At 37.0% G+C, this 14,204-nt stretch overlaps 4 protein-coding genes across 5 annotated transcripts in view; 3 read left to right on the top strand and 1 right to left on the bottom strand.

Moving 5' to 3' along the window:
* On the top strand, positions 849–3,729 carry LOC104768415 (transcription factor bHLH74). Its single transcript, XM_010492406.2, has 8 exons — positions 849–2,335; positions 2,456–2,647; positions 2,749–2,814; positions 2,920–2,988; positions 3,108–3,179; positions 3,253–3,372; positions 3,471–3,555; positions 3,646–3,729. Exons 1-8 carry the CDS (start codon positions 1,856–1,858, stop codon positions 3,666–3,668), a joined length of 1,107 nt encoding a protein of 368 aa, XP_010490708.1. The 5' UTR covers positions 849–1,855; the 3' UTR covers positions 3,669–3,729.
* On the bottom strand, positions 4,007–5,166 carry LOC104778652 (F-box protein At1g10110). Its single transcript, XM_010503100.2, is given in 3 exon segments — positions 4,007–4,747; positions 4,749–4,922; positions 4,924–5,166. Coding segments are annotated over 3 exon segments (1,158 nt in total).
* LOC104768405 lies at positions 5,341–8,539 on the top strand. Its single transcript, XM_010492393.2, has 10 exons — positions 5,341–5,605; positions 5,757–6,089; positions 6,179–6,289; positions 6,476–6,566; positions 6,789–6,857; positions 7,078–7,155; positions 7,327–7,410; positions 7,495–7,545; positions 7,815–8,051; positions 8,261–8,539. Exons 1-10 carry the CDS (start codon positions 5,523–5,525, stop codon positions 8,378–8,380), a joined length of 1,257 nt encoding a protein of 418 aa, XP_010490695.1. The 5' UTR covers positions 5,341–5,522; the 3' UTR covers positions 8,381–8,539.
* The window catches only part of LOC104768398 (CSC1-like protein At1g10090), a 6,066-nt gene continuing 1,296 nt past the window's right edge, over positions 9,435–14,204 (top strand). The window contains exons 1-11 of one of the 2 annotated variants that reach the window (XM_010492354.1): positions 9,435–9,555; positions 10,221–10,621; positions 10,749–10,895; positions 11,082–11,145; positions 11,254–11,463; positions 12,037–12,222; positions 12,369–12,667; positions 12,921–13,200; positions 13,288–13,563; positions 13,678–13,911; positions 13,996–14,202. In XM_010492354.1, coding sequence (XP_010490656.1) covers positions 10,341–10,621; positions 10,749–10,895; positions 11,082–11,145; positions 11,254–11,463; positions 12,037–12,222; positions 12,369–12,667; positions 12,921–13,200; positions 13,288–13,563; positions 13,678–13,911; positions 13,996–14,202 — 2,184 coding nt within the window. In that variant the 5' untranslated portion in view covers positions 9,435–9,555; positions 10,221–10,340. Of the gene's footprint in view, positions 9,556–10,220; positions 10,622–10,748; positions 10,896–11,081; positions 11,146–11,253; positions 11,464–12,036; positions 12,223–12,368; positions 12,668–12,920; positions 13,201–13,287; positions 13,564–13,677; positions 13,912–13,995; positions 14,203–14,204 lie in introns of those variants that run through there. The other variant, XM_019243374.1, reaches the window with a different exon arrangement.

The raw sequence follows: 14,204 nt of genomic DNA, 5'->3' as shown, positions 1-14,204 counted from the left end.
CGGCTGTTACAAAAGCTGAACGTAAAATTATTCCAAAAGAGGGTTAGTTGGCACTCAGAACAAAAAAAAATATGAGTGTGTCACAGCAAAGAGTCTTCTGTTAGAATATATAGTTGGCAATTTGTGTCAGTAAAAATAATATTATCTACATATATACACATAATCATACTTATATATATATGCTGTATATATACATACATGCATGTATGTGTGTACTTCTATGATATAATATTCTAAAGCACATGTCAGAGTAGAAGCTAGAAAGCAAAGCTTGGGCATGAAGAGAAGAACCTCTTGCTTGTACAATGAGACTTTGAGATAATTAGAAATATAATAATGACACTCCCTTTTACTATTGTTTGAGAAATTGATTGATAGCATGGTGTAAAATCTTCATTTTTACCATTTACAATGTCAAATCTACCTAACCTTCAACTCCTTTTTTTTTTAAATAATGTTAATTACTTAATTGCATTCAATAATAAAAACTCATAAATATTACAATTATTATAGATGTTGGCCTTTCTTGTGTTGGAAGGAAAAAAGTGAAAGAAAAACCCAAAGGGTAAACTAGTGTAATTTAAAATAATACTTAAAAAGGTGTAAAAGTTAAGACATGTATTTATCAGAAGAAAAAAAGTTAAGACATGTTAGAGAGGGTAAATTAGGTTGTGTAATAATGAAAAAAGAAAAGAGCAAATAAAGCAGTTGGCAGTAGTTGTTCTGTCTTTGTGTTTTTTTTTTTAAATAAACATATTATTATGTCTCCTCTGTTAGTGTTGTTAACTTCAACAAGTCTCTCTCTATCTATATAAAATTAGGGGTAATTATCAGCTTTATTTGTTCTCTTTCTCTAGGTCTTTTATTGCCCATTAAACACAATTATTATTACTGTTCCTTTGATTCTATAAAAAGTTCAGAACTTGATGCTTGGCTTTGTTGCTTGTTCAAGTACCCCAACTTATTGTGAATCTCTCGTGTTTTTCTTTTATTTATTCCCTTTAAAATTCCTCTACATTCCCCCAATTCAAGCAAAAACAGCATTTGATACCCTTTCAATTAAGTGTACCGTCTCTTCCCTTATATATCTGATTTAGGTTTTACAGTGATGTAAATTCCCACCGAAGAATTTGATTCTTCTTTTGTACTCTTTCGAAAGCAACCACAAAACTTGGAGTATCTCAAACAGGGGTTGTCCTCCATTTCATTCCCCAAAATAAAATTCTTGATCCTCTGTCTCTCAATTTCCTTCATTTTAAAATTCTTGGTTCTATGATCTCACAAGCAAGCTTACATTACATTCATCTGTTAAAGGCCAAATCTTTTTTTTTTTTTTTTTGTTTAAACTACTGAAGACTGAAGAGATTGGTTATGAGATAGTGACTTTGCTATCTCTCACACTCTTAAAAGCGAATCTACTTTTCTTTTTCTTTTTATTTTCTATCTCCCTGGTTAAGCTCTTGTGAGCTGTAACTTAGCTAAATCCATTGCTTGTTACCACTTTATGCTCTGAAAGTTCTCAGCTTTCTTTGTCTATGATAAGTCTATTTTGTTCTCTTTAATTATTTTCTTCTTCCCTTGACTTGAGTACGAATAAGCATTTTATCCTAGGGTTCTCTCTCTCCATACCTCTCTTCTCTTTCCTAAAAGAACCTGTGACTTGCTCTTCTGCTACATTAGATTTGATGCTCTGTTGATTTGGTTTTTTATCTTTATTTTTATTTTCACTTCTTCCTCTTTTTTCCTCCCCACTGTATAAAAATCTGCTAACTGGGTTTACTTCAGTTGTTCCTTGTCAACAAAGTAGCAAAACCAGGTTTTGGAAATTGGAAACTTTTCTTGTTGAATCAGAAGAATGGGTGGTGAAGGTAATGAAGGAGATATGGGTTTTAAGCATGGAGATGATGAGAGTGGGATCTCAAGAATTGGAATTACGCCAATGCCCCCCTTGTATGCAAAGGCAGATCCTTTCTTCTCTTCTGCAGATTGGGATCCAGTTGTCAGTGGTGGTGGTAGTGGTGGCTTCTCTAGCTCTCATTACCCTTCAATGGCGATGGATAATCCAGGGATGAGTTGCTTCTATCATTACCAACCCGGTTCGGGTTCGGGTTATGCATCAGAGATGCCTCATAGTCTTCTTCCGTTTGGTGATTGTGGAGGTGGTCAAATTGGTCATTTTCTTGGTTCAGACAAGAAAGGGGAAAGTGTTGCAAGATTGATCAGAGCTGGAGAGTCTCATGATGATCATCATCAGGTTTCAGATGATCGTGGTGTTCTTGGTGCTTCCCCAATTGGGAAAAGAAGGCAACCTGAAGCAGAATCACAATGGAACAAGGTATAATTACCTTTACAGAAATTGGTTTTGGTAGCATTAGATTCTAAAGAAAAAATTAGAAAAAGACTGAAGCTTTAGATGATTTGGGGGCTGAACAAGTGAGTGTTGTTAAATTGGCAGAAAGCTGTGGAGGAATTTCAAGAAGACCCTCAAAGGGGAAGTGATCAGAGCCAGAAGAAACACAAAAATGATCAGAGTAAAGAGACGGTGAACAAGGAGAGCTCACAAAGCGAAGAAGCACCTAAAGAAAACTACATTCATATGAGGGCAAGAAGAGGTCAAGCCACTAATAGTCACAGTCTTGCAGAGAGGGTAAGGACTCTTTTACTGATATATATCGATTACGATACGAGAATCGCCTCTTTGTTTTGTACTGGTTCTGAGAAGTTTGCTCTTTCGTTTGTTGTTCGAAGGTTAGACGAGAAAAGATTAGTGAAAGGATGAGACTGCTTCAAGAGCTTGTTCCAGGATGCAACAAGGTAGAGTGGGCTTAAGCTTAGAGGTTGCTTTTAGCAGTTTAACTTCCTTTGGTTTCCAATAATTTTTTTTCTTAAAGTCTTCATTGTTGACAATTGTTCAACTAGATCACCGGGAAAGCTGTTATGCTCGATGAAATCATCAACTATGTTCAGTCATTGCAACAGCAAGTTGAGGTAAGAATATCCCAACAATGCAAGATTCTCGAAACTCTCAAGTTAGTTTGGTCACATTATGGTCTGAAAGAGGTTTTAAGTTTTGATGGTTAAGTCTCACACTGCTTTAATATCTTCAGTTTTTGTCTATGAAACTTGCGACGGTGAATCCAGAAATCAACATTGATATAGACAGGATTCTTGCCAAAGATGTAAGATCTCGAATCCCTCAAAACTTTACATTATGAATAAGTAGTTACTAAACCTGCCACTTTCTCCTTTCAGCTTTTGCAATCAAGAGACAGAAACACTCCTACACTCGGGCTGAATCCTTTTACCGGTTTTCAAGGGACCATACCGAACCTTTCTACCACCACAAATCCACAATACAACTCATTACCTCAGGTAAGCAACAGGGCTAGAAGTATCAACATCATGTTCAATGTTTTTGGCATCACTGTAAAATTTACTTACACCCGTCTCTTTCTTACCTCATCTTTCAGACAACACTAGAGAGTGAACTACAAAACCTTTACCAAATGGGGTTCGTCTCAAATCCATCGACTATGTCCAGTTTCTCACCTAATGGTAACTAAAAAGCTACCCAAACTTACTTCCCCCATCTCTCTGTCTTTTCCAAATTTATTTCTGTTTTTGATAATTTCTTCTTATCCATAGGTCGATTGAAACCAGAGCTCTAGAAGTTCAAGAAAAACTTGCAGGGAGTTTGTATAGAAGATGGCTGGCTTTGGTTCTAAGTATCATATGTGTGTTCTTCCGTTCCATATTTTTTTTTTCTAAAGCAGAAGGATTTGAATTCTCAGTTGTTGTTGTTTTATTTTCTCAACGAAGAATGCATTTATTAAATATGGAAATCAGAAAAGCATTGCTTTGTCAAAATCTACAAGCATAATTTAAAGAAAAGATATAGCCATAGTTGAGTCCAAAACTAAGAAAAATAAAGCAACTCGTTAAATGGTTTGTAAGATCGTATGAGGTTGCTGAATGTATTAGCTACTTAATCTTAATGTAGTGCGGATTATTCCCCAGCACCAAAGCAAGGAACGAACCAACGACCCTCTCCAATCAAAGTGCCACGATGTTGAAAAGGTTCGATCGTCTGCTTAGGAGGAATCTCATATGCAGAGATCTTGTGCGTAGCAATCTCATAGGCAGCGACATCCCGAATAGATGATGAACTAGGAGTGTGACAGAAGTATATGGAATCTTTCTTGATTCCGGATACACCTTTGGTTGGTAAAGTGACGCTCAAATCCCAAAGCAACGCTTCCTCGTTCTCCAAAGAATGCACTCTCTCCCAGTACGCAGCATTGCCCGGCCCTGCAATCCAAAGCGCATCATTCTTCTTCCCAGAGCACACTTTGTCCCAGTATTCTCTAGTGCTACCCATCTTGTAGACTTGGAACAAGATTCTTTGGTCGGCAATGCCTCTCCAGACATGGTAAGTTTGGACCATCAGAACATCTCCAGACATGGTTAGTTTCATTCTGTTAAAACCTGCAGCAATCTCGGGATTGAAAGGTCGATGGGCGTATGGATGGTTGTAGATTTCTCTTGGCAAGTCTCCAAGAGAAAAGTCCAAGATTCTGATGCTACCATCGTGACTATGAATGTAAAGCTTCTTGTCTTTGTAGGCCATATCCAAACACCGACTGCTTTGCGGAATCTCAAACCACTCTTGGTCTCTTTTCCTGCAATAACATATGTAGGAACCCCAAAAATATGTCCACGCAACTAAGTAGTCTTTGGTTTTTTCGTCGTACCCACAAAACCGCAGTGTCCACTATTTCATCCTGTTGAACGAACTTAGCGATGCGGTTTGAATCTAGAGGTGGGAGGCGAATGAGCTTTGGAGTGAAAAGGATTAATGATGTAAAAATTGACTTCCTGTCAAAGACCAAGACCACGCCACGACACTTGGCAAACCGACCAAAAGTATCCCGTTCTGTAAAACTTTGCTTCTTCCGTATTAAACAAGAGCCAGTGCGTGTCTTCGTAGAGAAGCAACCACGGAGTATGGTTTTGTCTAGGTGAGGATGATTTGGAAGCAGAGTACCACGACGAACAAACAGTCTTAGCTCTAGCAAAATCTGTAACGCTCAAGTGCTTGAAGACCAATGACAAGATGTCCGGGACTAGTTCCGACCAATTCGGAGTTCCATCATCGTCTGTTGCCATCGCTCTAATCGGTTTCGTAAATAGGCATCGGATTTTGGATGCGTCACGTATATATATATACACACAACTAGGTTTTTGTGACTGTTTCTTTTCGTAGTAAAAATAGTAAAATCTTATAAATTAAGGAAAAATAAATAATCGGTTCGACAATTTTGAGTGAAAAAGGTAAAATAATAGGAGTAATAAAAGTTAATGACCAGCGCGATCGAAGAACAACTCAAATCTCTCATGCCTTAAAGTAACCATCTTCTCCGGCGAAATCCCTATTTTTTAGGAAATCTACCGTCACCCAAGGATCAATCGAATTCCGATTCCTTAACGGAAGAGAATAATTGTTGAGGGAGGCGTGAGTAATTATGAGAAAAGGACCATGCTCTGAAGAAGATTGCTTTAGCTTGTTGAAGCAGTTCGAGCATGTTCTTGAATCTGACCCTCTTATGTGAGTATTATCAATGTTCTTTCCCATCTGGGTATAATATTACTTGGAATCCTGTTTTGAGTTTTGTAAATTTCCTATGACATTGTTGTGTGATTGATTTGGTTTCTTCCTGTTCTCTTACTTTTTTTTTTTTTTGTATCTCTGGATTCAGTGATGAAGTAGGGTTTATCCACCCCTCACAGTTCATCTTGCTGGATAAAGAAGCAGGTTTCTCCAATGTGCATCTCCAGCCTAACGATGGAACCTCAAGCAAGTTCTGGAATCAAGATCACAAATTGGGAATATCCACTGATATACTTGTTCAACTATGTAAAGATGCCAAGCGTGTGTTTCTGCTTGCGCTTGAGGAGTACAATTGCCAAGGAAACGCATGTAATGAGCCTCAGATTAAGAGTATCTCTGCTACTCCCGAGAGTGAAGTCATGAAGCATAGCCAAGCTGTTTTACTGTTAAGCTCAGACTTTGGAACCGCATGGAATGCTAGGTAACTCATACTAAGTAATAATTTTTATAATTGGCTTGATATGTAGTCCTAGTGTTTAACCTCATCTTTAATGTGTTTCCTGGAGATAGGAAGCTGATATTGTCAAAAGCAGATCAAATTTTCGCATTCACAGAAGAACTTCGTCTTTCTGGGCTCGTTCTTTCCAATTCCCCAAAGAGTGAGTCAACATGGAGCCATAGGTTGGTCATTCTTTATGATTCAATTTATTCATTAGGATCAATGTTTCCCATCATTATTATCCTTTTTGTAATGCAAACACACCTTCTGATCTTAAGTGCATTTTAGTTTTTTGTTACACCTTGAATAGTTCCTACTTGTCCTTGTCGGTTTACATTCCTCATTAGATTTGATTTTTATTTTAACAGAAGGTGGATAATTAAGATGATTTCTCGGAGATTTTCTACACCACAAGAGATTATAACCAAAGAATCTGAGTTAGTGGAATCAATAGGCGAGGTTTAGTTCCAGATTTGATGCTGTAATTAATGAATAAATATTGGTTTGTACTAGTCTTCACATTTTGGCTATAATGTAAATATTAAACAGTCGGCCACTCGAAGATTTCTGTTTATTGATCCTCAAAGTCCTTTCTTTACAATTCCTACTAATATGACACATAACAACTTACTCTGCTCCTAAAAAAAACTGGCTCCTAACCAAAATACATGCCTTTTGCAGAGATCAAAGATGAACTATCGTGCATGGTATCACCGTTGCTGGTTGGTTTCTTACATGGCAATTGAGCAGGTAAATCACTTTCTATATTTCTTCAAATATCCTGATCGTTTGAACATATGGTCTGAACTTGGGAACATTTCGTATGGTCAGATTTCCTAAACTTTGCAACATTTCTCTGATTTCACTTGTGAAAGTTTCATATGTTCTAAGATACACCATAAGGTTTCTCTGATATGTGATTATATATATATATATATATATATATATACATGTATGTTGTCTGTTCTAGGTGATACAAGAGTTGAACAAATCTAAAAGGTGGGCAGGACTTCATGTAGCCGATAGTTCTTGCTTCCATTATCGCATAGTAAGAGTCTCATATTCAGCCAATGTAATTGTAGTAAAGCTAGAGTGTACATCAATCTAACTTACTCCAAGTTATGTTCTGTCTCGGAAGTAAAAAGTATATATATCATTCTCCACTGAATCTGGAGAAGTGTTCCATGCATCTCAATTGATTTTTTTCATTAATGTCCAGCGGCTGATGCACAAGATTTTGGATACGCTTTATGTGAAAGGAAGCAACGCTTATGATAAAACCCAGGCACATAAAATCTGGAAGGTATTCTTTGTCTTCCTTGCTAACCCATCTCTGTTATGATACCGTTAATCTTATTTTTACATTTGTGCTACAATTATATGACAGGAAGAGCTGGATTGGAACAAAGAATTGGTAGAACGTTACGTGGGACGAGAGGTATGATTACCTTTGATTTTCAAAAATGAAGTGTAGAGATGGGCACGTTATGAAGATTTAGTACTGATATCTGTAAAAAGCTACTAAAATATTCAACAATGTGTTGGACTGGTAGAAGAGTATGACCAAAGTTGAATTTTGTATACCGCCCTATCATAGAGACACGAAGTTAGATTTTGTCAACGAGAGTTTTCTACATAGTTTGTTGTCATGGTACTAAGGATGGTCGAATTAATGACCTATTTGAGTTGTTGCTCTTTTTATTTCAGGCACTATGGCTTCATCGGCGGTTCCTCTCTCTTAATTGGATAATGTATTTCGCTTGCAATCATTCAGATGTTTCACCTGAACCCGGAGAGAGTATCATTATGAATGAAGAGATTGTCATCTTCATTAATAATGAGATCGATCTTCTAGAATATTCTATGACCATTCCGGATACCAAATTTGAAGATTATCAAGCTCAAGCATTGCATGGTGTTGCCTATATACTATGGCTGACAAAGGTAATAGTGGTCTCTTCTTGTCCAAATAAATGTCATCAATAAAATTGCTACTATTGTTAAATCGCACAAGTGCTGAACAAAAGGTTGCGAGTATTCCGTGTACCAGAAGGATGGAAATATGGTGGACTTGACGTTTCCTCTTTTTTATTTTATTTTATTGTCTGAGTATGATTCATTGATTTCTGATATGAATTCGTTTGTGTGAGCAGAAGATTCCAGAATTGAGGAGAATGCTCGAGGAGAAGCTTGGAACAGAGAAAGTGAAGTGTTTACTGAGCACAATTGGTGAAGAAAGACCCTCGCTTTTGCATCATTTGGTGAATGTCTGAAGACTTCTGAGATTTCAAAAGGCAATATCTTTTTACACTTTTACGTTAGAAGAAGACTGCATTCTTGCATAAGTTGTTGTCAAAACCATGTCTTAGAATCCGTTTTGACTTTTTTTTATTTCCGTTGCCGACATAGCTCAATATAAGTTGATTAATGAAGAAGTTGACCGAGACAAATCTTTGTTATCAACTGTTAATGATAAGAGAACATATGGTGATCAATGAAACGGATGCAAGGAAAGGAAGAAACGCAATCATCGAAAAGCAAATCCTGGTAACGCAAAAAAAAAAAAAAAAAATCATAACCATATCTTACAAGGGTTACAAAGTTTGGACAAACAAAAACAGTTGATGGAAGCAAGAAGCAAAAGATTAAAAAGTCATTATGCATCGACAATCAATAATCATGGAAAGATGCCAAACCGGTTAAATGGGGACATACCGCATAAAGCATGATGTTATCGTATAAAGGTAGCCAGTTGCTATTATTATATAGTCAAATGGGGCATATTTAATAATTAATAGGAGGGGTCAGGTCTTTGTTTTAATGGGACTCACTGTCACACTTCTCACCACCACGCGAATCATACATGAAATTGGGATTAAATATGGGTTGGGTTATGTTACCTTTTCAATTTTTCCCGGGCAAGAAACAGTTTTAGCAGTCGTTATCAAAATAACACGTGTCAAAATCGCGACGATTCAATTAAGATCGAAGGGAGATAAATTAGCCGACAAGGTAGTCGCAATCACAAAGGCTAATAAGTCCTAAACGGACGTGATACTAGTTTGGGGCCATTGTGGTTACGCCACGTCATATGATCTGGCAATTTAACACTTCCCGACGTGGAATTCTTCGTTTAATTGATATTTTCAGTTATCATATCTCTATATCTTTCCTCTAAAGTAATTATAATAAAAAAAATCTTCACCTAATCATTTCATTATCTCTATCTCTTTTTAGAAACACAATTAATTATTTTGAATTTTGTAGATTTTTTTTTTTTTTTTTTTTTTTTTTTTTTTTTTTTTTTTTTTTTTTTTTTTNATTGAAATAAGTAGTAGCGAATTCGATGGTGGATTGGGTTGGTTAAAAGCAAGAAGTTAGGGTTTTTGATTCTTCGGGTTTTCAGATTCCTTCCAAGTCAAAGCAAAGCAATCGCCTTTTCGTCCATGTGAGTCCATAATTCTCCTTCTTTTTTTTTCTTTCTTTTTTTTTCTTCGATTTCGTTGTTTGTTAATGATGCACCATATGGTCCATATCAAACTCCTCCTGTAATTTTGATCGAATCTCATCATCTGGGTTTTTTTTTGGTTTCGTTCGTTTCCTTTGTTTCTGAATTGTTGTATTGAATCAAACTATGTGTGCTTTTATTCGATTCCTCTGTTCATGGTGTTCTGTTTTTTTTTTTTTTTTTTTTTTTTTTTTTTTTTTTTTTTTTTTTTTTTTTNTGTTGGATGAGATGAGGTTAAATAGTCTTTTATTATCTGCCGCAACTTTTTTAAGAGTTTTATTAGATTTTGATTCGGTCTTGTGTTGCTCCAAACTTGGAAAGTTGTAGGCTTTTTTATTTTTCTAAGCCTCTTTGTCTCGTAATTGTTTTTTTTTTACAAGTGATAAAGTGTCAGGTGTATACGTTACTTTTGTTTTGCACCTTTTTAGATCACTCCCTAGAATCCACACAACTTACATATATGTTACGTGTTAGATTAAAGAATAATTCTTGCTTCATGCTCATATATATCTCTTTCAAGCATCCTTGTTATTTCTGCTTTAATACTGTAAAAAAAACATACAATGTGTTCGTAACTACTTTCTTCTTTGTTTTTTCCTTACCAGATCTTTTTGACGACTTAAAAAGTTCTTGCTGTGTTGTTTACTAAGCCATCTGCCTGCGCTTGATCAGCTATTTTGTTCTTCTCTGCCTTTCACTAAGGCAGGGTTTGAACTAAAACTGAGATGGATGTGGCTGCACTTTTAACCTCTGCTGGGATTAATGTAGCCATATGCATTGTGCTTGTGTCGCTTTATTCCATTCTTCGAAAGCAGCCAGCCAATTATTGTGTTTACTTTGGCCGAATGCTTTCTAGCGGAAGAGTTAAACGTCATGATCCTCATTGGTATGAAAGATTTGCGCCTTCTCCAAGTTGGCTCCTTAAAGCTTGGGAAACTACTGAGGAAGAGATGTTGGCTGCTGCTGGTCTCGATGCTGTGGTTCTTATCAGGATGGTCATTTGCAGGTTAATTTTACTTCACCATAAAACTTGCTTTTCAGTTTTTTTTTTTACTGTTATTGAATGGACAAACATGTTGTTTTTTTGTTTACAACTCTCACAGTTGGTTTATCTTTCTTTTATAACTCTGCAGCATTCGTATTTTCTCAATCGTTGCAGTCGTTTGCATTGCCTTCGTGCTACCTGTTAACTATTATGGACAAAAGATGGAGCACAAGGAAGTCCATTTGGAGTCACTGGGAGTATTCACAATTGAGAACCTTCATCAACGCTCACGATGGTAAACTAGCGGCATGTCTCACTAATATTGTCAGATACTATGCGTAGCCTGTATTTCTACCTGATTATGTTTCTGTGCAGGAGATTAATGGTGGCATTTCACACGTCTTCATAAATAGATAGACTACCAGTGTTCTGTACAATGAAAGCAAAATGCTGATTCTAGTTTCACTCTTTTTATTTCCAGGCTGTGGGTTCATTGTCTCTCATTGTACATCATATCCTCGGCAACTTGTGCTCTTCTTTACTTTGTGAGGATCTTATTACCTTGGTTCATGTCACGCTTACTGATTTTTGCTATTCCGTCGTTTCGTTTTGGTCTCTCTCTCACTCTGTTTATACGTGTTTTGCCGCTGTAGGAGTATAAAAATATAACCAAAAGGAGGCTTGCCCATATTGCGGAATCTGCCTCAAAGCCAAGCCATTTTACTGTTCTTATTCGTGCTATTCCTCAGTCTCCTGAGCATTCCTATAGTGAAACAGTGAGCAAATACTTCACAAATTACTATGCACCAAGCTATGTGTCGCACCTAATGGTCTACCGTGATGGGTTCATTCAGAGGCTGCGGGTATGTCTTTTGATTTATTCTTGCAACATGCTGACTTAATTATCAGTCACTTGTCTTTTGTTTTGTTTTCTGTTGGATTAAGAATAAATTTTTCATTTAATACATCTGCGTGGTTGACCTTAGCAGAATAGGACTCCCCTAGAATAAAAAAAGGAACCGATTTCTCTTTATCCCGGAATGTGATTTAACCTTTTTCACACTTCATATGTTGTATTAGGAATAAATTTTTATACAGACTTAATTATGAAATAACAGAGCAATAACTTGTTATACCGACTTAATTGATAGTCCTGTATTAGTTAAAGATATAGGAAGTTCAGGGGATTATATTTTTGATGATATTCTTGGATTACTAACTTTGTTTTTCCTTTGTAGAAGTTTTAGTTGATATTGAGGTTCTTTTGATATTACATCAGTTTCTTGTTGGTTATCTGATCAGAATTTTGAATGGAAATAAATTTGGTTATCTTGATGGTGTATGATAACATATAGTTGAAGTGAAGTGATCTATTTTGGAGCACAACTGAGTTAATTAGATTCTAATATTGTAATCGTGTCAATTTTCTATTTTAGAATGAGACGGAGAGGATGTGTCAGGCTATGAAACATGTTTCTTCTGATTTAAGTTGTAACCCGAGCTTGAAGTCATGCACCTTTTGTGGACCTGCAGCCACAAATTCTTTTCAAATCCTCTCTAACGAGGCAGACAGTATGAAAACACTGGACCTCGGTGAGTTGACTTTGGCTACGACGGAGGAAGTAAGGAATTCTTTTCACTCTGATAGGTGAATGTTGTACTTTACATGATTTAGGCATAGTGTGTGGGTTCTACCTGTTACATGATCTAAGCATAGCGGCAGCGCTTGAAATATGTATGTAAGGCTTTCTTTAATACTCATTTGCAGGAACGTCCCGTTGCTTTTGTGTTTTTCAAGAGTCGTTATGATGCTCTTGTTGTTTCGGAGGTTCTTCAAACACCAAATCCTATGTTATGGGTGGCAGACTTAGCTCCAGAGCCTCATGATGTTCATTGGAGGAATCTCAGAATACCTTATCGGCAACTTTGGATGCGAAGAATAGCAACCCTTGTTGGTGCTATTGCCTTCATGTTTGTGTTTCTTTTTCCTGTTGCCTTTGTTCAAGGGCTGACTCAACTCCAAACGCTATCCAAGAATTTCCCTTTCCTAAAAGACTTCTTGAACAGGTGAGTATCCGGCAGTTTCCTTACTCGTGTACTCAGTAATAGAAGGTTCTTGTTTGTATTCTTCTTAACATGACATAGAGTTGGCACCAAAGAGTAGGTGTAGCTACGTTGCTTTTAGAGAATTGCAAAATGCGTATAATCGGAGCTGCTAGGCAGTTGATTTCTTTATGCGCAGAAAAAGAGAACAAAGTCTATATATTCGATTTGTTTTTATTACCTTTCAATCTAATCATCCCTTTGAAAAACATTGCAGGAGGAATTTTGTAAACCAGATCATCACAGGGTACCTACCAAGTGTGATTTTGGTTCTATTCTTTTATGCCGTTCCACCATTAATGATGTACTTTTCAACCTTGGAGGGGTGTGTTTCTCGGAGTCTAAGAAAGAAAAGTGCATGTATTAAAATTTTGTACTTCACCATCTGGAATGTGTTCTTCGTCAATATTCTATCAGGCTCTGTTATCAGGCAATTGGCTGTCTTGTCTAGTGTGAGGGACATACCTGCACAACTTGCCAAACTAGTTCCAGCACAGGTAACTTTTAACTGTTCCTTTTACACCCAATTTTGTTATGTATCTATAATGTTAACAGTAATGAAAATATTCGTTGACTACATGCAGGCTGGCTTCTTCATGACCTATTGTTTCACATCTGGTTGGGCCGGTTTGGCATGTGAAATCATGCAACCTGTTGGGCTCATCTGGAACCTGATAAGAAAAGTTATTGTCAAGAACAAGGAGGACTCGTATGAAACACTTAGGTTTCCATACCATACAGAAATTCCGCGACTACTCTTGTTCGGGCTCCTGGGATTCACCAATTCAGTCATAGCGCCTCTAATACTGCCGTTCCTGTTGATCTACTTTTTCTTCGCGTATCTTGTATACAAAAATCAGGTATGTGAACGAGGCATATCTGCTCTGATCTCTTATACGTACACCTCTTTTTATAGTTGCCAATCAGCACTTCAAGAAATTGTGACTTAGACACCTCTTTCGTTTTCTTTGCAGATCATCAACGTCTATATTACAAAATATGAAAGCGGTGGACAATATTGGCCTGTTTTTCACAACACAACAATCTTTTCACTGATCTTGTCGCAAGTTATAGCTCTAGGCTTTTTCGGTTTAAAGCTATCAACGGTTGCTTCAGGTTTCACCATTCCATTAATTCTTCTGACTCTTCTGTTTAGTGAGTATTGTCGGCAGAGGTTTGCGCCCATATTCCAGAAATATCCAGCCGAGGTATATATATATATATTCCCCACCATGTTTTCATACCCTCGATTTGCATCTCCTGGGATATCTTGACGTGTGAGTTTATTTCAGATTCTTATCGCTATGGACCGAGCAGATGAGGTGAAAGGAAAGATGGACGAGATACATAACAACTTGAAAGCTGCATACTCTCAGATACCATCATTATCGTGTTCTCAGGAATCGAGCAAAGCTGGTTGCAGTTCACCTGGCTCAGATCAGGAGTTATCAGATTCTGAACAGTTGAAGCCTGAGAAAGAGAGTCTTAAAGCTGAATACAT

This window comes from Camelina sativa, chromosome 3 (assembly GCF_000633955.1).
Source record: "Camelina sativa cultivar DH55 chromosome 3, Cs, whole genome shotgun sequence".
Lineage (NCBI taxonomy): Eukaryota > Viridiplantae > Streptophyta > Magnoliopsida > Brassicales > Brassicaceae > Camelina > Camelina sativa.
Note: the sequence above shows the minus strand (reverse complement) of the source record. Positions and strands in the feature narration are given on the sequence as shown.

What these genes read in the sequence shown, in the direction of transcription:
- LOC104768415 (XM_010492406.2), top strand. Translation starts at nt 1,856, where the DNA reads ATGGGTGGTGAAGGTAATGAAGGAGATATGGGTTTTAAGCATGGAGAT. An exon ending in GTCACAGTCTTGCAGAGAGG is followed by an intron (nt 2,648 to 2,748) that starts GTAAGGACTCTT and finishes TGTTGTTCGAAG; the next exon opens with GTTAGACGAGAAAAGATTAG. An exon ending in GTCCAGTTTCTCACCTAATG is followed by an intron (nt 3,556 to 3,645) that starts GTAACTAAAAAG and finishes TCTTATCCATAG; the next exon opens with GTCGATTGAAACCAGAGCTC.
- LOC104768405 (XM_010492393.2), top strand. Translation starts at nt 5,523, where the DNA reads ATGAGAAAAGGACCATGCTCTGAAGAAGATTGCTTTAGCTTGTTGAAG. An exon ending in CTTGAATCTGACCCTCTTAT is followed by an intron (nt 5,606 to 5,756) that starts GTGAGTATTATC and finishes CTCTGGATTCAG; the next exon opens with TGATGAAGTAGGGTTTATCC. An exon ending in AGGCACATAAAATCTGGAAG is followed by an intron (nt 7,411 to 7,494) that starts GTATTCTTTGTC and finishes ATTATATGACAG; the next exon opens with GAAGAGCTGGATTGGAACAA.